The sequence below is a fragment of the Balaenoptera physalus genome, assembly GCF_965194825.1.
Source record: "Balaenoptera physalus genome assembly, chromosome: 4".
NCBI classification, from domain to species: Eukaryota; Metazoa; Chordata; class Mammalia; order Artiodactyla; family Balaenopteridae; genus Balaenoptera; species Balaenoptera physalus.
The window spans coordinates 119,513,908-119,539,691 of NC_138891.1; the positions used below are offsets into that span (position 1 = coordinate 119,513,908).

General features: G+C 35.5%; 1 protein-coding gene across 6 annotated transcripts in view; it reads right to left on the reverse strand.

The window, feature by feature from the left end:
- The window catches only part of LOC309660083 (uncharacterized protein), a gene marked incomplete at its 5' end in the record, with an annotated part of 664,039 nt that overhangs the window by 245,393 nt on the left and 392,862 nt on the right, over positions 1-25,784 (reverse strand). For 4 of the 6 annotated variants that reach the window (XR_014263120.1, XM_082460620.1, XM_082460619.1 and 1 more), the window contains one exon: positions 22,409-22,449. The exons of the other annotated variants lie outside the window; for them this stretch is intronic. Coding sequence is in view for 3 of the 4 variants with exons in the window: in XM_082460620.1 (XP_082316746.1) it covers positions 22,409-22,449 (41 nt within the window). The remainder of the gene's footprint in view (positions 1-22,408; positions 22,450-25,784) is intronic. 6 annotated transcript variants of the gene reach the window in all.

Sequence of the window (25,784 nt, forward strand, 5' to 3'; positions counted from 1 at the left end):
CATACACAGAGAGGTATTCTTAATGTTCTTTACTTGAGTTAGCCTACATTGTTAAAACTTATTTTCTTGTAAAGTCAAAAAAAATTGTGAATAACACCTGCCTTCTCTCACAAATCTGTTTTCAAGAGGTAACAAGCTATTTAAATTGCAACAAAGACTCTTCAGTCTAATGTCTTTCACTTTTTTATTAAGTGAATATTTTATTGAATTTTATTCCATTATTAAAATTGACTGGTTTACATCAATTGAGCTGTTGAAATAGTCACCTGTGTGAGGCAACTCAGATTCGGTTCTCTGTGTGTATTCACATTAAACACATGAAGAAATTCAGAATTATTAGTTGCTAGGTTTCCAGAAAGAAGGTGGAAAATGTGAATCTATGTGACTTAAGTGGTTTTAATATATTTTGGAGAAGATACTTACTCTATGTCTTTTGTTTACCTTAAAACTTTGGAACCTAAATACCCAGTCTTGACAACACTCTCTTTTCCTAACCTTACCCACTTTATGTAACTCTGCAAAATGCAGTATTGTCATTGACATCCAGGCAAGTTCTAAGCCTTGATGCATTCAGCAGTCTGGGGGGGGCGGGGGGCGGGGAGCAGGTTTCAAAGAGCTCCATTCTCATTGGTTTCATCATAAACATATTTTATTTCCAACTCTGTCAATACTTAAGGCAAGGAGAGAGAAATTCTTCTAGTAAACCACATTTAAAACTATTTCAACCACAAAAGTGAACACACAGGGAATAGATCTATTTAAGTGCTTTGTCAATACCAGCTTTAGTAATAACACTGGGCTTTATAAAATTTTTAGGACTTAGTTTTGTTGTTGCTGTTTTTGTTTTGTTTCTTTACAGAAGATTTGGAGCTAAGTTTAAGTTATTGTTATCGGTCTGAAGGTGGAGGTATTTTAAGTCTGAGTTATCATTTGACAAGGGTTTGAGTTATAACTTGCCCCCCATTCAAGAGTGTCCTTTCAGATTTTCCTGTTCTCCCTTTCGACTCCTCCACAGCGTATACCCATTGTGTCTTACTGCATACCAAAACTCTTCCTGAGCTGCCATAATCATATTTCCTTTGGCATGGAACAACCCTGAAAAGGATATGGATTGAATAAAAAAACATTCATGAGTTTTTACAAAGTAAACCCAAGGGTTTGTTTAAAAAACAAACACTAAGTGTTGTTTCAGGAAAGTCTTGCCATTTCAGTAGAATTTGTAAAGGAAAAACATTTTCGACATCACTATCACATATTGGGTATTGGGTTTATAGAGTCCTATCCAAACATAACCTTTCTTATTTTCTCTTTTTAAAGAAAAAGATGTATCTTCCGTACATACACAAATATATGTATATACACAAAAAAATGAGTGTGTATTTAAAATAATATTCCCTTAACAAAAAGAAGCATGAAACATAAACACTCAGTAAGTATATATGGATTAAATCAGAGTTTAGCAAAATAGTTCCCAGGGATTTCAAGGCTCTAAAAAAAAGTCTTCTTAACCTTATGGAAAACAAGGTTAGCTTCACACTGGCCAGTTGAGTCTCATAGCAAAGCACAGTGAAATAAGTAACATGGAAAAGTGGTGGGGAAATGGGTGTAGCTATGATTTACAGGAACTATAAATTCATTTATTAGAAAGTAAAATCTTACAATGCAGAACCAACTAAAAGATTCATTGATCAGTTACAATGCTTAGAATGGTCAGGCTGTGGAGTTTAGCAATTTTCTTCACACAAAAGGATTCTTCCAAAATTTGCATCCTAACTATCTCTTAGTAAATCTGCATGACAGTACTCAAGTTACCTTCTCTTCAAAAACAACATGTTGGATGATTCTGAGCTTCCTCCTCTCTTACCCTCTCCTACCCAGAATATTCATCTTTGCATTTCTCAACGGATAATATAGTTTTTTTTATTTAACTCTGCTTTTTCTACCACACTGCTATCATTTTGAAAGAGTGGGTATGTCTTCTCCATTTTTGTATTTTCAGTGCATAAACTGTAGTAGTCTCTCAAACAGTGTTGGTTGACTGAATGCATGAGTGGCAACATGGGAGAAAGACAAAGCATAAGGAACTACGAAGTAAAGTGGCTATTTTACATATGAAAATACTCAAGTTTAACAAGATTAAATACCATGCTCTGGTCTTCACCACTGTAAGTGATGGAGTTTGTTTAAATGCACCAATTCTTGGTTCCAAAGATCACTGTTCTCTTCCTGAACCCTGCTGTCTCCCAGAGGTAGAGTCAACCTTAAGAAGTAGATTAGAGAATTCAAAACCTCATAACGTTCTACCGAGACTGCCAAGAAACAGCTTTACATCCTTAACCCTCCATGCTGCTGGTTCTCATTTATCCCCATGTCATCAAACACTACCTTTCTAAATATTTTTCACCTTTTGATGTAAGATAATTTTGTTGACTCGAGCCTGGATTCCCTCCTCTTTTGAAAGTTCATCAGAAGTCCATTCTTCTACTAGTTTTGAAACGACTTCTGGTGCAGAGAGTTGACTCATCATAGCCCTCATTTCATGGTACATTATCAACACCTGCAACGCAAAGCCACACTGGCTTTACTTATCATTCATTATGTTCTCATAGCCCATACCCTTCCCTCTCCTCCCACAGGCAGTCTATTGGGTTTAACATAATTTTGTTCATAGATGTTCTCCCAAAATGCATGTTTTGGTACACACGTATTTTTTAATCTATATAAATTATGTTTTTTTATATATCTTATTCTTTTTTATTTTTTATGAACTCATTCTAAAAATACATCTTTGTTGGGCTTCCCTGGTGGTGCAGTGGTTAATAATCTGCCTGCCAATGCAGGGGACACGGGTTCAAGCCCTGGTCTGGGAAGATCCCACATGCCTCAGAGCAACTAAGCCCACATGCCACAACTACTGAGCCTGTGCTCTAGAGCCAGAGCTCCACAATGAGAGAAGCCACAGCAATGAGAAGCCCGTGGGCACTGCAACGAAGAGTAGCCCCTGCTTGCCCAAAGACCCAATGCAGCCAAAAATAAATAAATAAAATAAATAAGTGTATTAAAAAAAATAGGTCTTTGTTGATACGTATACATTTAATACATTATTCCATAGCGTGCATCAAATTTTCTATCAAAACCACCCAGAGGGCTTCCCTGGTGGCGCAGTGGTTGAGAGTCTGCCTGCCAATGCAGGGGACACGGGTTTGAGCCCTGGTCTGGGAGGATCCCACATGCCGCAGAGCAACTAGGCCCGTGAGCCACAACTACTGAGCCTGCGCGTCTGGAGCTTGTGCTCTGCAACAAGAGAGGCCGCGACAGTGAGAGGCCTGCGCACCACGATGAAGAGTGGCCCCCGCTCGCCGCAACTAGAGAAAGCCCATGCACAGAAACGAGGACCCAACACAGCCAAAAAATAAATAAACAAATAAATAAATAAAATTTAAAAAAAAAAAAAAAACACCCAGAAACACGCACCCCTACCATTCTCATCTATCCTATTTGTCAAAGCATATCAAAACCAAATAAACGGGAAGGAAAATCAATTCAGTGTCACCTAATCTTTCACCGATGGAGATTAAAGTAAGTTATATATAATATGTTATGTTAATGAAGCACTTTGAGTGTGCTTACACTACACATTCTTAGAACATTCACATGTTCATATTTAGATGATTTGTAGGAATATTGTGTGGTGTGCAACATATAGTATGAGGCGGAGGCATTATTAAAAATCTAGGGTATTAAATAATATGAACTAGAGATGAATTATGAAGAGGTTACAAGGACTAAAAGTATTTTTTAATTCACTGGTGAATAGTAACATTTACTTTAGAGACAAGGAACTATCATCATATAAACAAGTTTTATAGATTCTTTTTTATAATCTCCTTAATTTCATCTTCCTTTTAAAAAGTAAGTTTATGGAGCACTATGATACAGACATTTTCATTCAATTTTGATAACCAGCAAGTATGAAGTTATTATACTGATTTACTGATCAGGAAACTAATATATTGAGTAATATGCAAAAAGTTGTAGAGCAAAGGCAAGGCAGGAATTGATTCAAACCTAGTGTTGAATAAGCACAGACTTTAATCAGAACTATTTGACTCAAATCTCAACTATGCAACTTATCAATTCTCTGACATTTGGCAAGTTACCTACACTCTCTGTGCCTTAGTTCCTCATCTGTAGAATGAAGTTTTTGTTGTCTACCTAAGAGTTGCTATGGATATTAGAAATATCTGTAGTGTGAAGCACAGTCTCTGGCACATAATTGGCACTCATGTATTTATTTATTTATTTATTTATTTATTCTTACTTAGCTCACACATTTAATGGAAGAAAAATTGCATTAGAACCCATGTTCTGGGGGCATAAATTAAGAACTTTTCCCAGGTGGCTAGTTACTTAGTAAACTAATCAACATACAATACCCTTAAAATTTATTTCCAAAGCATCTGATGTCTAATCAAATACATCTTGTGCCTTTACTTGCCTTGGTCTATCTTCTCAATCCCTACTGTGCAGAGTAATCTTCCTCAACTACCGATCTTCCTTCTGGCTTTTTGCCTTGATCATGTTAATCATTTTCTCACGAAAGTGCCACACTAAAAACCCTTTACAGATAAGTCAGACAGAGAAAGACAAATATCATATGATATCACTTACATGTGGAATCTAAAAAATAATACAAATGAACTTATTTACGAAATCGAAATAGACTCACAGACATAGAAAACAAAGTTGTGGTTACCAAAGGGGAAAGGGGAAGGGAGGGATAAATTTGGAATTGGGGAACAACAGATACACACTACTATATATAAAATAGGTAAACAACAAGGACCTACTGTATAGCACAGTCAACTATATTCAATATCTTGAAAAACCTATAATGGAAAAGAATCTGAAAAAGAAAAAAAATTATATATATATAACTGAATCACTTTGCTGTATACTTGAAACATTGTAAATCAACTATATTTCAATAAAAAAACAAAACAATGCAAAACAAAAAACTTTACAACCTGAACTCCACCTGCTTTCTAAATCATCTGCTTCTATTGCCTGAGCTCCAGCTTGGGAAAGGTCTGGTGTTTATCTTGCCTTCACTTTTACTTATTAATTCACTTGCCCCTACATGGCAATATCCCTGCCTCTTCATTTCAATTTCCATCCATTCTTCAAGGCCACAAAAGCCTTTGTCTTCCCTTACTTTTATGTGTGTGGGACAGAGCTCCTTCCAACCTTCAAACTCTGGACAAAGTTTTTTCCTCATCTCATATGGCACTTATATAAAACTTCAAATTGCAGATATTTGGATTTTTAACTCATTCTCCTTAGTTAATTAAAGTTTCATGAAAACAGGAAGTGTCTTACTCATTTCTTGTCAGCTATTCCACCTAGTATGCAAGACCTTATACACAGTTGGTGCTTATTTAATATTAGTTGAACATAATTAAATTAAAGCTTGAAGGTTTTCATCCCTGGTCTTCTGGAACTGTGTTTCTGAAACTTCAACCTTCCAGGTAACTTTTTTGAAAGCGAAATTAACTTTCAGGAAGATGATAAAAGGGACTCCCCTGGTGGTCCAGTGGTTAAGACTCCTCACTTCCATTGCAGGGGGCATGGGTTCTATCCCTGCTTGGGGATCTAAGATCCCGCATGCCACATGGTGCAGTCAATAAATAAATAAATAAATGTACTATTGAAAAGATAACGTAGCAACACTTAAAAAAAAAAAAGACGATGATAAAAAACAAATGATAAATAAAAGAGTTAAACTTTCAGGAAACAGTGACAGCCTTTGTTTTCTTCGCCAGCCAAGACAGACTCAACCATCCAATTAAAAGCAAATGAAGTGAGCTGGGTTCCTTGGTGAAACAACATTGCATAATATCTCACAGTGGCTCTAAGTCACAACAGTGCAGTGGGTTAAAGCATTTTCCACTTGGAATCCAGGGCAACTTAAAAGGATTATTGATTTTTTCCTCTACTTATAAATGAGACTCACATATTAGGAGTGAGAGCTGCAGACACAACTTAATGGCCTTTCTCGTTGGCTTCTTTTTCCTAACATAAACAGAATCACTTTCAGTGGTTAAGAGGATATTAAGCAGTGAATCTTGTAATTGTGTGTATGTGACTGTCTGTACCTTGAGAGCAAAAATTAGCATCCACGTTTTTAATTCTAAAAAGATCAGTTCTGTTCACTTAGCATTAGAAATCTCAACATCGAATTATGTGCTTTCTCTTCCTTGTCTGGTGTTGAAAATTCCTATGTTTGTTCATGCCTCAGCACTAATACACAGGTTCAGCTTGAAACAATCACTTTATTGAAGACATAAGAGCTTGCTTGACCTTGTTTTAGACATGAAGTTTAAAATAAACTTACTGATTCCTACCATGTTATCTTAAGGAGAAAGATTCTAAAATATGAAACAGTGGGGGAGCCCATATTAAAGTTGCCCCAAACTAAAGCTATGAGGTTGTTAGTCATTAAAATCAGATTTTCTTTCGTACCTGTTGGATTTTGCCTTCATGATTTAATTAGGGACTTTCTGAAAACAAGTTGAGGCTTGATGGGTTTCCTATTTTTTTGGTGCTAGTTCCTTTCTCAGAGTGTTAAATTATTTGCTCTAGCTTTTCACTCTTTGGGAGTGACCTCTTTCAATCATTTCTTTCTTTGTTTCAGAAAGGTTTTTTATTCTTCTTTCCTGGCTGTTCATTGAGGTCTATTATCCCCTATAACTCTAGAATAGTCCCACACTTCTCTCCTTTGTGGTCATCCACACCTACAAGCCATCAGGGCCATTTTTATGATTTGAAAGGTACTGAGTAGATACTCTATCTAAACATACAACCTTCTCCAACACACACACACACACACCACACAAACACACACACACACACACACAGTCAGTTGTTATATCTGAAGTTCTCCCACTGAAAATCTGTTCAGTTTAGTTCAGTTTGTTCAGCAACAAATACGTTGCACAGATTTTGTGAGAATCATTCTATTAGATACCAGAGTTACAAAGATAATATTCTGAGATTTATCCAGCACTGTGTGCCAAGCACAGAGCTAAGTGGTATGTGTATATATATTTATACTATTTTCATCCTTACAACATCTCTCTGAGGTAAGTATTATAACCCACATTTTTCATATGAAGAAAGTGAGGTTCAGAGAGTTAAGTAATTTAGCTGAGGTCACAGAGACTCCAAAATTAGCAGGTTTTTTTTTTTATTCCAAAGGGTGGGGTCTACCTGAAATTATTTCTATGAATAAGAGAGTTGCTGTCTCAGTGGTTGATGGTCAGGGAGAAAATGGAAATAACTCTTGATTGTTTGAAAAGAGCCCTCAATTTTGGCAAGGATACTATTTTTATAGATAAGAGCTTCAGAGAATTTTTTAACTTTGCAAGCTTACAAACATGACGTGTCAGTTATCAATTTGTAATTCTCAGCTTCAAATCCACCCTTCACAGCCAGCTATTCAGTAATAGAGATAGACCCTGTGTATCAGTTTGCTAGGGCTGCCATAACAAAGTACCACAGACTGGGTGGCTTACAAAACAGAAATTTATTTTCTCATGATTCTGGAGGCTAGAAGTCTGAGATCAAGATGTAGGCAGGGTTGGTTTCATTCTGAGGCGTTTCTCCTTGGCTTGTAGATAGTTGTCTTCTCCTTTGTCTTCCCATGGTCTGCTCTTTGTGCATGTCTATATCTTAATCGCCTCTTCTCATAAGGGCACAAGAAATATTGGATTAGGGCCATCCTAATGACCTCATTTAACCTTAATTATCTCTTTAAAAACTGCATCTTCAAATACAGTCAATTCTAAGGTACCTAGGGTTACAACTTCAACATATGAATTTGGAGGGACATGATTCTACCCTTAACACCCTGTAAATATTTCTCCTTTTCAGCCTGCATGGTATTAAGCATTGACAGTAGAAGCTGCTGAAGGCACACTGGAGAAGGGGAGATGTCTCTCTCTCTCCCTGGTTCTGGCGTGCTCCTCTAGCTAGGCTTCTCAACATGGGCAGCACAGCACCTGTGACACCAGTCCCTGCAGCAGGGGTGGTTTCCGTAGCACGTGGTTCCAGCAGCATCCACCAAGCAGCAGCACATGGCAACTCTCCATGGACAGCTCCTCCCAGCTTCCTCTTTGGGGGCTTTTTAGTGAAGAGTCACCAGCATGACACCTACCATGAAGAGCATCTCCAGGCACCCTCTTGGGTGGCTGTACAACAGAACATGCTGCTAGTCTGGTACTTCCCCATAAAATGCTGCACAGAGTGCTCTGAGATGTAGTGCCTCGCCAGGGCACTTTCTGCCAGCATCCTGGAGAGTGGTTTCCCAGCAAAAGCTGCCAACATGGCACCTCCCTGTGGCTGGCTTCCTCTGAACCCACCCAGGACTCTCTTGGATGATCTTGTAGCCTCAGCAAACATCTCTGCCATCCAGTGAGCTATGGCTGCACCCTCTCTGATAGTCTGGATCTCAGTCCTGGAGAAGAAGGCGTCTCCCAGATTTTTTCCTTCCTTAAGTATCCTTTTTTATTCCTAGGGGTACTGGTTGTTTCCTTTACCTGCAAGTCCTCTATTCTCTAGAGTATTTTACTCCTCACTAGTCAATCTCCTGTTACTCCAATCCTCTGTAATAATTCTTTATAATAATTTTTTTTTCTCAAATTACTTTGCTGTTTCTGTCTCCTGGTTATACCTTAACTGATACAACTGGTAAGTGGCAAACCCAGTACTCAGATAATCCTGTAAGAAAGAAAACTGCATAGGTGCTCTAAAGGTTGGAAAAGAAACTGTAAAACTACATTCTTTCCAGAGGATGATGTCATATATCTAGAACACCCAACAGAATCTCCAGAAAAGCTATTAGAACTAACAAGAACATTCAACAGGCTGGCTATCTCATGCAAATCAATAGCATTCTTTATGCCTGCAATAGACATAGAAAATGTAAGAGAAAACAATAACAATCTATTCTTACAGTAAAAAAATTGTAAAGAACCTAAGAATTATTTAGTCAAAGAATGAATAAGATCATTACAAAAAATTTAAATAAAATAAATTAAAATAAATTATATGACATCAATAAAGAGATATATGTATGTTTATAAATGAGATTAATAAACATAAAAAGTCAATCCTCTACAAATTAAATTCAATAAAATTCCATTCAGAAACTCAGAAGAATTTTAGGGGAATTTGAAACTTATATTTAATTTATAAAACAATGATTGTTAAAGTGTTAAATCATCTGTGAAAAACAAAAGCAAAGAGTAAGGACCGATTTTAACATATATTGATAAAACTGAAACCCAAAATAATTAAAATAATGTGGTATTACAGAACAGATAAGTAGGCCACTGAAATTGAATGCAGAGGTCAAAAATAAAACTATGTATATATAGGAACTTGATATGTTAAAAGTAAACAACAGAGCAAGGGGAATAGAATACACTTTTATGTAAATGACTTTGGGAGAGGTGCCACATTCTAAGAAGAAAATAAAACTGAACGCATGTCTTATGTACAAAGAAAATTCAAAATTATTGAACTACACATAAAAGGTAAATTTATAGAATCAGTAGAAGAAAATGTAGTAGAACATTTTTGTGACCTATGTCTGAAGAAAGACTTCAAGAAGCACAAATGGTAAAGAAAACATGATTTGACTGTATTAAAATTTAAATTATCTATTCAAAAAAGGGCACTATAAATCAAGTTAAACACATAGATTATAGACCAAGGAAAATATTTGCAATATCTAATGGGTTCATAGCTGAAAGATACCAAGAGCTCCTGAAAAACAAATAAAAATAATAGAAAATCCAATAGAAATTATAGACAAGGGATGTAAAGGCAATTCATAAAAGAAAATGCCCAAGCATATTACAGGATGCTCAAAATCACGAATAATCAGAAAAATGAATATTAAAATAACACTGACATACCACTTCACATCTATCAAAATGGCAACAATTAGAAACCTACATAATACCAAGTATTGTCAAGGTTGTGAGGAGATGGGAACTTTCATACACTGCTGGTGGGAATGTAAAATGATTTAATTATTGTCAAAAGCAATCTGGAAGTATTTTTAAATTAATTATGCATTTGACCTATGATACCATGATCCCATTCTTAGGTAACTACATAAGAAAAAGTCTATACGAGGACATATACAAAGATTATCATCCAGACACTGCATTAATAGGAAATTAGAGATAAATTAGTTGTTTATTACTAAGGAAACCATTAATTAAATTGTGGCAGATGCATACTAGAGAATACCATGCAGCATGTAGAAACAACAAATTCAGCAACATGGAGGGATCTTACAATTATAGACTTGAATGAATATAGTAAAAACAGAATGAAGTTATAGCACAGTGCCATTTATGAACATTTATAAACAACTAAGACAAATTTTAGGATAGAAGTCCTGTGAGACTATATATGAAACTTGTGAGAATAAATGCCTTCAAAACACAATAATCAAAACAGTATGCTGCTGGCATAAAGACAGACAAATAGACCAATGGAATAGAATAGAGAGCCCAGAAATAAACACTTGGGTATGTAGTCAAATGATCTTTGACAAGGATGCCAAGACCACTCAATAGGGAAAAGCCAGTCAACAAATGGTGTCGGGAAAACTGGAAACATGCAAAAGAATAAAGCTGGACCATTATCTTACACCACATACAAAAATTAACTCAAGATGGAATAAAGACCTAAATGTAAGATCCAAAACTCTAAAACTTCTAACAGAAAAATATAGGAGAAAAAATTCATAATATTGGATTTGGCAATGATTTCTTGGATAGGACACCAAAATACAGGTAACAAAAGCAAAAATCGACAAATGGGACTATATCCAACTTAAAAACTTGTATATCAAAGTACACTACCAATAGAGTGAAAAGACAATCTACAGAATGGGAGAATATATTTGGAAATCATATATCTGATAAGGAATTAATATCCAGAATATAAAAGAAGTCCTACAACTCAACAACAAAAAATCAAATAACCCAATTTAAAAATGGGCAAAGGACATTTCTCCAAAGATGATATACAAATGGCCAATAAGCAAATGAAAAGATGCCCAAAACCACAATGATATATCACCTCACACCCATTAGGATGGCTACTGTTAAAATATAAACATTTTTTAAAAGTGTTGGTGAAGACATGAGAAGTTGGAACACTTGTGCACTATTGACGGGATTGTAAAATCATGCAACTGCTGTGGAAAACAATATGGAAATTCCACAAAAAATTAAAAACAGAACTACGATATGATCTAGCAATCCCACTTCTGGGTATATATCCTAAAGAATTAAAAGCAGGTACCAAAGAGATATTTGCACACCCATGTTCACAGAGGCACTATTCACAATAGCCAAGTGGAGGAAGTGACCCAAATGTTCATCAGTGGATGAATGGATAAACAAAATGTGGTATATACATACAATGGGATATTATTCAACCTTTAAAAGGAAGGAAATTCTGTCACATGCTGCAACAAGGATGAACCTTGAAGATATTATGCTAAATGAAATAAGCCAGTCAGAAAAGACAAAAACTGTATATGTGAGATACTTAAAAGTAACCAAATTCATAGAAACAGAAGGTAGAATGGTGGTTATCAGGGGAGAGGGGGAAAGGGAAGTTGTTATTTAATGGATACCAAGCTTCAGATTTGCAAGATGAAAAAGTCTTGGAGATCTGTTTCACAACAATGTGAATATACTTAATACTACTGAACTGTACACTTTAAAAATGGCTAAGATGGTAAATTTCAAATAAATTTCTGTATTTACCACAATATCAAAAAAAAGAATGCCTGAGGGCAGAGGGGAATGGAGATGAAGAACATAAATGACAGAAACACAATAAAAAGAAAGAAATGGGTAATAAAACAAAAAGCAGTTCCTTGCACAAATTAATAATGTTAAATGGCTATAAACTTGTAAGTGTGATTAATTTAACCATCTCTGAAAGGGTAATAAAATTTAATGGAATAAGATAAAGTAAAACAAAACAAAATAAAATAAAGGGCTATAGGAGTAAATGAGATCACCCAAGGAGGATTTATAACTAGAGGGAAGACGGCTGATCACAATGAGAAACATAGTAGAAAAGAAATAGCAAGCGAAGGGACTGAAGAGAAATGAACAAAAAAGTAGAAGGAAAATTGCAGATGTATGATGTTGACTCCTAAAGAACAGGGGTCAGCAAAACTACAGCCTATGAGTCAAATCTGACCCTTCTTCCACTCTCTGCCTCTGAACTCTCACCCCACCTGTTTTTATACAACCTCTGAGTTAAGAATGATTTCGTGCTACAACAGAAAAGTTCGAACATAGACTGTATGGAAGGCAAAATTTGAAATATTTATTATCTGGCTTTTTACCAAAAAAAAAAAAAAAAAACTTTGATGACCCCTGCAGAAGCAGAATGATTTTAAGAAAGTGGAATTGGCAAACTATGTCAAATGTTATTGTGAGATGGAATAAAATGAGGACAAAAATACAACCACTGGTTTTCTTGGATTCTGTGTGTACTGAATGTGAGTTTTGCATCACTAAATTACAGATATGTAAAAATCTAACCCTTTCCCCCAAATTTGAATTTTACCAACTCTTGAGCTACCATTCTCAAAATTCAAGATATAATCAATCACATTTCCATTGTGTTTTCCACAGATTCTTTTGAGTAAATACTTAATCCATTTTAGAGTCCAGATTAAACCCACCTAGGAGTGACCTAAGTTCCAGGCAGTTTACTTATCATTCCAGAACTGAGGAGAAAGACTGCCTGGTCCACAACAACTCTCTGTTCTCCACTGACCTCTACCAAGATGCACATTCCTTATAGATCTTTGATGGTTAGCATTCACCTTTGGTACATTATCTATCCTTTAATCACCATGTTTGATACTAGACACACTCTGTCCTCATCACACCAGTTATGATGCAAGTTCAAGTCTTCCAGGTCACTCACAGTCCCTTTTTCACCCCTCCCACTTGGGCATTAGGAAACCCTAGTATGTTCCATCATGTACCATACTGAGTAAGCAGAAATCTGTGACCGCTCACCCATCTACTGACATTCTGCTATTCAAAAAGTTTCTCTGAGGACTTGAATTTACACCAGGTTACACCAAGGAAGCAGATAACTAGTCCTTTCTAATTTTGTTCTACCAAAACTTATCAAAAATGTAGAGGAAGTAAGTATCTGGGCTTGAGACTTGCTTAGAGATATTTTCCAAGGTCTGACTCTCGTCCTTTCCTCTGACAATTCTGAAGCTTCCCTCAGTTTTAACATCTCTTCCAGTGGAAGAAAAACTAATTCTTACCAATTTTTAATTTGTTTTAAATTCTATTTAGTATGGCAAAATAAGGAATGGAAGAGGTGACATTAGAGCGTATTCCACAAATATTTAAAAATTAATAAAAGAATATTTCTTTTAAAAAAAGAATATTACTTTAAAAATGTAATGCCCATAAACTTAACAACTTGGATGAAATGACAAGTTCCTTAAAAGGCACAAAATGCTAAAACTCTCCCAAGAAGAAATAGATAACTTTGATAGCCCTGTATATTAAATAAAGTGAATTTTTAGTTAATACTTTTCTCCAAAGAAAAACCCAGTTCCAGATGTCTTCACTGTTGAATTCTATTCTGCATTTAAAAAGGAAATAACACAAATTCTCACAAACTCTTCTAGAAAACTGAAGAGGATGAAATACTTCTGAGCTTATCCTGTAAGGTCAAGATTACTCTGATACCAAACTAGAAAAAGATAGTACACAATTTTAAAAATCAACAGAATATATCCTTCATAAACATAGATACAAATATTCTAAACAAAATTTTAGCAAATGGAATCCAACATAAGCATTTGGTAAATTATAACATTCATTTCTGACTAAAACTATCCATAATAGAGATGGAAGGGCACTTCCTCAAACTGATAAAAGGTATCTATGAAAAACCTACAGTTAATATCATACTTAATGGTAAAGTCAGATTAGGAACATAATGTGAATTGTGTTGATGTCAGGTTAAAAACTAAGACTTTATCCATAGACCAGAGAGATGATAAATTGATTTCCTCTCTAATACCAACTCTGATAAACTATATTGACAAGGATTCTGAGACCACATTCAGCCTTCATAAGAGAGTCTTGATAATAGAACGATGTGAGGTGGTATGTATTTACATGTTATTTTTGCTACAAGCAATGGGAAGTCATTGACTGTTAGTGAGTATGGGAGTTGCATCAATAGAGAGTAATAGAATCTAAACCTTGAAGGGACATACACATTTAAATTTGTGTTTTAGAAGAGTGTACTGATGAGAGAATGTAGAATAACTCAAAAAAGAGACCAAATACGAAGCTATGAATTATAATATATGCCATAATGAGGTGCCTTCCTAAGAATTTAGAAAGAGGTATATAAGATTGCTTATGCCTATGAGCATCAGAGAAGAGATATGCCAAACCATACTGAAGAACCAGATGGTCCTTAGACTAAGACTTTATAGGAACTCAGTAGAAGATTTTGTCATAGCTCAAGAAATAATTATAATCAAAAGAGGTTAACAATTATTATAATTATGGAAAGTGGAATGCCAACAAAGAAGGAAGTGTCAATCTATCCATAGTACTCTTCAAGGGAAAGGAGGTTCTGGACCATGAAAGGTATTGCCTGATACTAGTGACCACTATGACTCTAAAGGTGATATGAATCCATTAGACTTTCACAGCTCCGTAACACTAGCCATTCAAATCATCTGACCAGCTCATCTTCTCTGATTCTATTCCTACCACCAACTTGCTAATTATCTTTTGGTTTGCATGTGATTAACCTTTAGAGAGAGTATACTGGCTAGTGAACTCTGATCTCTGGTCTGTTTGATTTTTATTGTAACTTTTAAAACTAGCATTAAGTTCTATATATTCATTTATTATAACTTTAGCCAGTTAAGACCCAGAGCCCTCTAATTTCCACCTGTATTAACTCTCATATTTCTAAGACTACAGAGCTGAGACCCTTAACCTGAATTGCAATGGGTACATGAAGATATTAACACTATAGAAATATATAGCTCTGTCTTACTACTTACCTTCAAATTGTAACAGAGCATAACACATATTTGTTACATTGTAATATAAAGAAGTTAAAGGCAGAAGATATACCTAAGCAGAGTGAATACCTTAACACTAATTCTGTTGCCATATACCCCAAACACAGATAAAACTGAGTTACATAGCACTATAAGACTAATGCAGCTATTATGTTTAGAAACAAAAACTCTATCATATACATTTGTATTTTAGAATTTAAATTGACAATTATAGAAGATAAGAAAACATTGTCTAGAAATCTGATGACCTAATGAAATATATTTCACTTCTTTGCCACTCCTGGTATTGAAAAATGACATTTTCAAAAGGATAACTGTCTCACTTTAATATAATTATCCATTTTGCATTAATTTTTAAATAATTTTGACAGGCAAATATTAACATATTCCCTTACAAAAATATCAAACATTTAAATTATTGTCTCCTTTAATAATTCATATTCTAAAAAAAAATTATTTTTGCAATTCTACCCTACATTGGCTCTTTTATTTCCTGACTCCCATGATATATTTCTTTGAGTATTAATGCCTTCCACATATTAGCCTCGGTTCATTTTTTCTGAAATTAAAAAATATATATGAATAATATCAGGCATGTTTTTGGCATTTGTACATTTTGAAGCTTACAAATATAGTTCAAGATAAGAAACTGCCAGAGACTCCGGGGAAAATAGATAACAAACACTGAATTGTTTGCCATAGGTCATACTGACATCACATACATTCACTAAGAGAGAGATAAAAACATCCTGCTAAATCATTCTAGGAAAAAAGGATAAAAGAGTAATAAAACAATTAGTGGAATATTTTTTCACCTATTTAAAGGCTGATTATGAAATGACTACTTATTATCCCCAGAGTTGTTAGTATAATACCTGGAGAAAGAAGTATGAACATTTGTTTAGACAGTGGTTATAACCAGACCAGGGTCGTATTTTATGTGACTTATGAGGTAATCTTGAAATAGTACAAAGACAGTAAATTGATACCCGTTACACTTTTGTATGAAAATATATATCATCCTCAGGAAATTTGGAGATAAAATTTTAAAATCACAATTTAAAGAAATCTATGTAGCTTCCCTTTCTTCTCTTTAACAGTAAATCTACATATATGAGCTAATTTATAAGAGTTCCAAGATGAAAACTATACTAAGAAAAAAACTGTGTCATATCTGATTTTGAGGAAAAAAATTCCTCTCAAAGACCTAGTTTAGTAGCGGTAGACAGTACTATTATTTTAGAATTTGCCTGATGAGCTGGAGGAGTTGCAGAGGGGTGTCTACATCATGGGACCAATAAAACTCATGTTCTCAGATTCAATCAGCAATTAACCCTCGTAGTGTGGAGTACAAGTTTAGGGAAAACAAAAATACATATGCAGAAGTTCCGCCATACCATGCTAAAGTAAAATTTAATAAAAAATAATGGTGTTACATGGCTGGAATTTTCTCCACTTAATTTCCAGACTTATTATTCAAATGCTTAACTGACAGTTTGAAACCAGACAGCTAAAAACTCCATCTAGACGTGTCATGAACTGCAAACTCATCATGCTGAAAATTAGATTCACTACATATTCACTTAAAAATTATTTTGAGAAGCTATTCTGTTCAAGGCAATCTGTCTTTTTCCTCTCCCCATTCTACTCCCTCTTTCAGAACACCAAAATCTCAGGGCAGTGGACTGAAGGCTAAGTATTTCTGTTACACCAAAGTTAGCTACTTTATCAAACACTTTTACATCTTCTTTATAAATATGGACATTATTCAGTAAATAATTGCACAAAATAACCTGCTAACTTGGCCTGGTGTCTTCAGTTCTCTCTACGCCTTCTTGTTTCAGAAGTTTACTGCACTGGTATTGGTACAATATCCACGGGTCTCTATTTATATAATTGCTACAGTGGCTCTCCATTAGTGCGAGGGTTTTAGTTGACGATAATAGAATCAAAAGAATATAACTATCAAACACAGGAAGAGTAGACTTTTGTTTCAATCATACTAATTTTTTGGGTGATTGAGAAAATCACTGCTTTAGTGAGAGTATTTTAAAACTTTGGTTTATAACCAAAGACAGTAGGAGAATAAAAGATAAGATAATTGATGAATTCAGAGCATAAATTCTAAGTAAGGTTGTTTTGTCCCTTTTTAACTAGCACAACCCACCTGTTATAATTTCCTATCTCTGAACAAGCACATACACACACACACACACACACACACACACACACACACAGAGAGAGAAAATTACATGAATCACTTTTTTTTTTACTGGAACCTGAAAAGGTTTTGATCTATTTAAGGTCTATGATACTTTACACAATTACATAGTAAGCCCTTTTTCTAGCTTAGTTTTCTTCCAGTTTACTTCAGGATAAATTTTAACAGTAACTATTTACAATATTCTGACCAAGATTTTAGAAAAAGAAAAGAAAAGAAAAAGAAGAAAATATTAGATCTATGACTTCGTCTACTCAGGCTGCTGTAACAAAATACTATAGACTGGGGGGCTTAATCAACAGACATTTCTTTCTCACAGTTTGAGAGTCTGGGAAGTCTAAGATCAGATACCAGCAGATTCAGTTTCTGGTGAGGACCCTCGTCCTGAGTTGTGGGTTATCACCTTCTTCTTTAATTATTTTTTAATTTTTATTGGACTATAGTTGCTTTACACTGTTGTGTTAGTTTCTACTGTACAGCAAAGTGAATCAGCTATACATATACATATATCCCCTCTTATTTGGATTTCCTTCCCATTTAGGTCACCACAGAGCACTGAGTACAGTTCCCCATGCTACACAGCAGGTTCTCATTAGTTATCTATTTTATACATAGTAGTGTATACATGTCAATCCCAATTTCCCACTTCATCCCACCCCCCCGCCCCCCGGTATCCATACGTTTGTTCTCTACGTCTGTGTCTCTATTTCTGCTTTGCAAATAAGACCATCTATACCATTTTTTTTAGATTCCACATATATGCATTAATGTACGACATTTGTTTTTCTGTTTCTGACTTATTTCACTCTGTATGACAGTCTCTAGGTCCCTCCACGTCTCTACAAATGACCCAGTTTCATTCCTATCACCTTCTTCTTGTGTCCCTACATGGTGGTGACAGCTCTAATGTCTCTTCCTCCTTTATACATGTGCTAATCCCATCATGAAGGCTTCAATAAATGAATTTCGGGAGACACAATTTAGTCCATATCAGTCTGTTTATAGTATTCATTTGATCATCCTCAAAATCACTTCAATGTTATTGAATGATAAGGAAAAAACTGTCATATTTAACAAGGCCAAATTTATTACAACCTATTTTTCCCCTTTATAAATCATTTTTCAGTAGAAGAAGAAATTTATAATACTTGTAAATCCATCAACTCAGATCAAAATATTGGCAAAAATAATACCCTGAAAATATCTGTTATATTTACTTATAGTTAGTATGCTTTCTTTTGAAAATATTAAATAAATTAATTTTGTATATTATAAGATTGTTTTTATTCATTTCTAATGATAGTGCTTCTAACTTGTAACTACTTCTATAAGACATGGTGCCACTAGTGAGAGACAAATGCATCAAATAGGAATATTATATGATTTAGGTAAGCTAGGCTGAAGTAGTAAATGGACGCCAAATTTTAGCAGCTTAAGACAATTGGAGCTTGTTTCTCAGTCATAGGTGTGTGCTCCTGGCTGATGGAGACTCTTCTTCATGCTACAATTTAGGGACTCAGACTCTTTTCACACTGTGATTCTGCTATGCCCTCAGGGCTTCAATATCATTACCTGGCTTTAGGATGCACAAGAAAAATACTCTTACTTCTTAAAAGTTTTACCTGGAACGTGAACACATAATTTCTACTCACAAGGTCATACCCAGATTCAAAGGAGATAGAGAAATACAGTTCCAGACTAGGAACAGCCATCATTCTACATCCTGAAAGGGTGAATACATTTTGCTGAACAGTAAGCTGCCTTTTCCACCATTATGCTCTATAAGCATAGAAGCATTCATTCAAGAAATATAATTTTTGGACAAGAAAGAAAGAAATTATTAAAAGTCATAAAAGCTTCTGGAAAATATATATTTGATATCTACATGTGGCATAGTTGTTTTATTTTGATAGTTCTTAAAATTGTTTCAAATTACTGCTTTGTTGACTAAGGACATAAATTTATTCATTTTAGTGTTTGGCCAAACAGAAATATTGCAGAAACATGTGTAATGATGCAACAATATGACCCTGATTCATTCAGTTCCCTAATCATAATTTCTAAAACATATCTACAGATGGAAAATATAAATGCACATCTGTTTCCTGACTCTTTTTATTTGTATATCAAAAGTCAATAGGTATCTAGGATCCTGACTATGTAAACACTGACATTAAAAACTAGGATGGAATACCAATGAATTTCTCACAAGTTTATTTACTAGTTTCAATATCTATGTTTCTAGCTGCAACCACTCACTCAAACTCCAAATGAATTTCCAGTTGATTCAGTTCTCTAACAGTGTAATGTACTGTTTACTCAAATTTAATAAGTCTAACACTAAATGTATCGTCTTCCCCTTAAACTTGAAGCTTGCTTGTCTTCAAATATCTTGGTAAGTGAGGCAATAATGAATTAATGGCACTCATGTAAGAGGTGTCAGATCCTTGTCAATATGTCCTCAAGGAAAGCATTTTAGGAAAACAGAACCACACAGTGACAAAAAAAAAAAAACAAAGAAAAGAAAAGGAAAGCAATGCAGCTACCAATACTGATCAAGATAGTTCTTCAGGCAGGCATGATTATTAAACAAAGAAGGATCACTAAACATTTAAACAGATTCAGCAGCAAGGAAGAGATGAAAGAATAACAAATCAAACTGATCCTATATAAAAGAAGCAATAACTCAAGGAGAGAAAATAGTTTCATGTAAAATCCAATGATTATCCTCAAATAGATCAAGAGACTGTTGAATTCATAAAAAGAAACTGCTTGAGGCATAAAAGAATAAGAAAACAAAGAGTTCATAGAAATTAAAAATACAAGTTCCATTCAATCACCAAATTTTCTGAGTCTAAAGGACCATGCTAGTAGAGTTTTGAGATAAAATACAAGACACTCAGCTAGATTTGAGTTTCAGATGAGCAATGAGCAGGGTTTTTTTAGTGTGAGTATATCCCAAATATTGCATGGGATATCCTTATACAAAAGGTAATTTGTTGTTCTTCTAGAGTTTGAGTTTGACTGGGTGTCCTGTATTTTTACTTGTTAAATCTGACAGTCTTATGTGCTAGAAACTTCAGGAGTGAGGGGTGGATATCATATGCAAAGAGCAACACAAAGAAACTGTAAAGAACATTTGGATTTTTTTGATGTTAAAAATATAATTTCCAGATTAAAAATCAAATTGATGAGTATAAGAATGACATAGCTCAAGACTTAAGTCTAAAAGACAGGGTCAGGGAATTTTCTTATAAGTTGGATCAAAAAAAGATAGAAATGAAAACCATGAGGAAAAATTACAGGATATGGAGATTAGATTTAAAAAGCTAGAGGTAGCAACAAGGAAGATGGAGAGAAAGAGGGTTTTTTTAAAGTACTGTGTTTTCAGAGTTCAAGTCTCCCCACAACTAAGGCACCTGCCAGATGCTAGTGGGGGACCCTGAAGCCCCAAGAGAAAGGAAGAACCCCCAAGCAAACTGGTAGGACGTGGGGGGGAGACTGATGAGGGAGGAGAAGTGGAGGCCGGACAGGACCAGCACCCCTGAGGGGTGGCTGAGACGTGGGAGAGTTTCCCATGCCTGGAGGGACCCTCAGGGGCTCCGATCACGGGGGAGTGGGTCAAACGTTTCCCTTACCCAATCAGCCAGGGAAGGCTGCCCAAAACTCTGCCAGATCCTAAACCCTCAGAGGTCCCCTCCGGGCTGGGTTGGTCCTGGCGGCATAGGAGGGAGGCTGGGAGAGAACAGGAGAGGCGGCCCTCCAGGACCAGAGGAGTGGGAAAAGAGCAGAGGGTGTTTGCCTCACCCACTTGGGCACTGGAGGCCTGCTGGGCTCCCAGGTGGGCTCCCCCGCCCTCTGAGACCAGAGGTGGGAGGCACACCTGGGGCCCATCTGTTCTGTTAAGCCTAAGACTCACCCCCACAACCCCACACACACCCCCTCCCCACCTTTTCGAGCCCTGTGGGTCCTAAGCATAGGCCCTGCCCACCGAACATGCCTCACCCCTGCTTAGGCCCTGCCCTCCAGAGCCAAGGTTTTTCCACGTTTTTTTTTCTCCTACTCTTTTTTAATATTGTGGTTCTGTTTTTTGTTGTTTCATCTATATTTTTATATTATACTTTTTCTAACATAGCTGTTAGTTTCCTAGTCTGATTTTATTTTTTACTTTGTTATTGTTCTCCTTTTTTTTTTTTTTTTGGTACCCCACGTAGCTTACAGGATCTTGGCTCATGAACCAGAGGTCAGGCCAAAGTTCCTATGGTGAGAGCTCTGAGTCCGAACCACAGGACTAACAGAGAACCTCAGACCCCAGGGAATATTCATCAGAGTGAGGTCTTCCAGAGGTCCTCACCTAAGCACCAAGACCCAGCTCTACCCAACAGCCTACAAACTGTAGTGTTGGAAGCCTCAGGTCAAACAACCAGTAAGACAGGAACACAATCCCACTCATTAAAAAAAGGAAAAAAAAAATGAGACAGCAAAAAAAATAGGTCACAGATGAAGGAGTAAGGTAAAAACCTATAAGACCAAATAAATGAAGAGGAAAGAGGCAATCTACCTGAAAAAGAATTCAGAGTAATGACAGTAAAGATGATCCAGAATCTCAGAAATAGAATGGAGGCACAGATTGAGAAAATACAAGAAATGTTTAACAAAGATCTAGAAGAACTAAAGAACAAATAAACAGAGATGAACAACACAAAAACTGAAAAGAAAAATACACTAGAAGAAATCAATAACAGAATAACTGAGGCAAAAGAATGAATAAGTGAGCTGGAAGACAAAATGGTGGAAATAACTGCTGAGGAGCAGATTAAAGAAAAAAGAATGAAAAGAATTTAAGACAATCTCAGAGGCCTCTGGGACAACATTAAATGCACCAAAATTCGAATTATAGGGGTTCCAGAAGAAGAAGAGAAAAAGAAAGGGTCTGAGAAAATATTTGAAAAGATTATAGTGGAAAACTTCCCTAACATGGGAAAGGAAATAGTTACCAAAGTCCAGGAGGCACAGAGACTCCCATATAGGATAAGCCCTAGGAGAAACACACCAAGACACATATTAATCAAACTAACAAAAATTAAATTCAAAGAAAAAATATTAAAAGCAACAAGGGAAAATCAACAAAAAACATACAAGGGAATCCCCATAATGTTATCAGCTGATTTTTCAGCAGAAACTCTGCAAGCCAGAAGGGTGTGACACGATATATTTAAAGTGATGGAAGAGAAAAACCTACAACCAAGATTACTCTACCCAGCAAGGATCTCATTCAGATTCGACAGACAAATCAAAAGCTTTGCAGACAAGCAAAAGCTAAGAGAATACAGAACCACCAAACCAGCTTTACAACAAATTTTAAGGAAACTTCTCTAGGTGGGAAACACAAGAGAAGAAAAAGACTCACAAAAACAAACCCAAAACAATTAAGAAAACGGTAATAGGAACGTACATATCGATGATAACCTTGAATGTAAATGGAGTAAATGTCCCAACCAAAAGACACAGATTGGCTGAATGGATACAAAATCAAGACCCATATATATGCTGTCTACAAGAGACCCACTTCAGACCTAGGAACACATACAGACTGAAAGTGAGGGGATGGAAAAAGATATTCCATGCAAATGGAAATCAAAAGAAAGCTGGAGTAGCAAAACTCGTATCAGATAAAATAGACTTTAAAATAAAGACTGTGAAAAGAGATAAGGAGGAACACTACACAATGATCAAGCGGTCAACCTAAGGAGAAGATATAACAATTATAAATGTTTATGCACCCAACATAGGAGCACCTCAATACATAAGGAAAATGCTAAAAACCACGAAAGGGGAAATCGACAGTAATACAAAATAGTTGGGGATTTAACACCTCACTTACACCAATGGACAGATCATCCAAACAGAAAATAATAAGGAAACGCAAGCTTTAAATGACACAATAGACCAGACAGATTTAATTGATATTTAAAGAACATTCCACACAAAAGTGGCAGAATACACTTTCTTTTCAAGTGCACATGGAACACTCCAGGATAGATCACATCTTGGGCCACAAATCAAGCCTCGGAAAATTTAAGAAAATTGAAATTGTATCAAGCATTTTTTCTGACCACAATGCTATGAGATTGGAAATCAATTACAGGAAAAAAACTGTAAAAACCACAAATACATGGAGGCTAAACAGTGACATACTAAATAACCAAGGGATCTCTGAAGAAATCAAAGAAGAAATAAAAAACTACATGACATGAAAACACAATGACCCAAAACCTATGGGACACAGCAAAAGAAGTTCTAAGAGGGAAGTTTATAGCAATTCAATCTCACCTCAAGAAACAAGAAAAATCTCAAATAAAAAATCTAACCTTACACCTAAAGCAACTAGAGAAAGAAGAACAAAGAAAACCCAAAGTCAGTAGAAGGAAAGAAATCATAATGATCAGACCAGAAATAAATGAAATAGAAATGAAGAAAACAATAGCAAAGATCAATAAAACTAAAAGCTGGTTCTTTGAGAAGATAAACAAAATTGATAAACTCTTAGCCAGACTCATAAAGAAAAGAAGTGAGAGGACCCAAAACAATAACATTAGAAATGAAAAAGGAGAAATCACAACTGACACCACAGAAATACAAAGGATTTTAAGAGACTACTACAAACAACTATATGCCAATAAAATGGACAACCATGAAGAAATGGACAAATTCTTGGACAGGTACAATTTTCCAAGACTGAACCAGGAAGAATTAGAAACTATAAACAGACCTATAACAAGTAATGAAATTGAAACTGTAATTAAAAATCTTCCAACAAACTAAAGTCCAGGACCAGATTACTTCACAGTAGAATTCTATCAAACATTTAGAGAAGAGCTAACACTGATCCTTCTCAAACTCATCCAACAAACTGCAGAGGGAGGAACACTCCCAAATTCATTCCACGAAGCCACCATCACCCTGATACCAAAACCAAAACAGATATCACAAAAAAATAAAATTATAAACCAGTATCACTGATGAACATAGATGCAAAAATCCTAAAAAATACTAGCAAACAGAACCCAACAACACATTAAAAGGATCATACACCATGATCAAGTGGGATTTATCCCAGGGATGCAAGGATTCTTCAATATACGCAAATCAATCAATGTGATACACCATATTAACAAATTAAGGAATAAAAACCATATGATCATCTCAATAGATGCAGAAAAAGCTTTTGACAAAATTCAACACCCATTTATGATAAGAACTCCAGAAAATGGGCATAGAGGGAACCTACCTCAAGATAATAAACACCATTATGACAAACCCACAACAAACATCATACTCAATGGTGAAAAACTGAAAGCATTTCCACTAAGATCAGGAACAAGACAAGGATGTCCACTCTCGCCACTCTGATTCCACATAGTTTTAGAAGTCCTAGCCATGGCAATCAGAGAAGAAAAAGAAATAAAAGGAATACAAATTGGAAAAGAAGTAAAACTCTCATTGTTTGCAGGTGACATGATACTATACATAGAAAATCCTAAAGATGCTACCAGAAAACTACAAGAACTGATCAGTGAATTTGGTAAGGTTGCAGGATACAAAATTAATGCACAGAAATCACTGGCATTCCTATACACTAACAACAAAAAATCAGAAAGAGAAATTAAGGAAACACTCCCATTTATGATTGCAACAAAATGAATAAAATACCTAGGAATAAGCCTACCTAAGGAGGTGAAAGACTTGTACTCAGAAAACTATAAAACACTGATGAAAGAAATCAAAGATGACATAAACAGATGGAGAAATATACCATGTTCTTGGATTGGAAGAATCAATATTGTGAAAATGAGTATACTACCCAAAGCAATCTACAGAGTCAATGCAATCCCTATCAAACTACCAATGTCATCCTTCACAGATTTAGAACAAAAAATTTTACAATTTGTATGGAAACACAAAAGACCCCGAATAGCCAAAGCAATCTTGAGAAAGAAAAACAGAGCTGGAGGAATAAGGCGCCCCAACTTCAAACTATACTACAAAGCTACAGTAATCAAGACAGTATGGTACTTGCACAGAAACAGAAATATAGATCAATGGTACAAGATAGAAAGCCCAGAGAAAAACTCATGCACATATGGTCACCTAATTTACCAGAAAGGTGGCAAGAACATACAATGGAGGAAAGAGAGCCTCATCAATAAGTGGTGCTGTGAAAACTGGACAGCTACATGTAAAAGAATGAAATTAGAACACTCCCTAAGACCATACACAAAAATAAAATCAACATGGATTAAAGACCTAAATGTAAGACCAAACACTTTAAAACTCTTAGAGGAAAACATAGGAAAAACACACTTTGACATA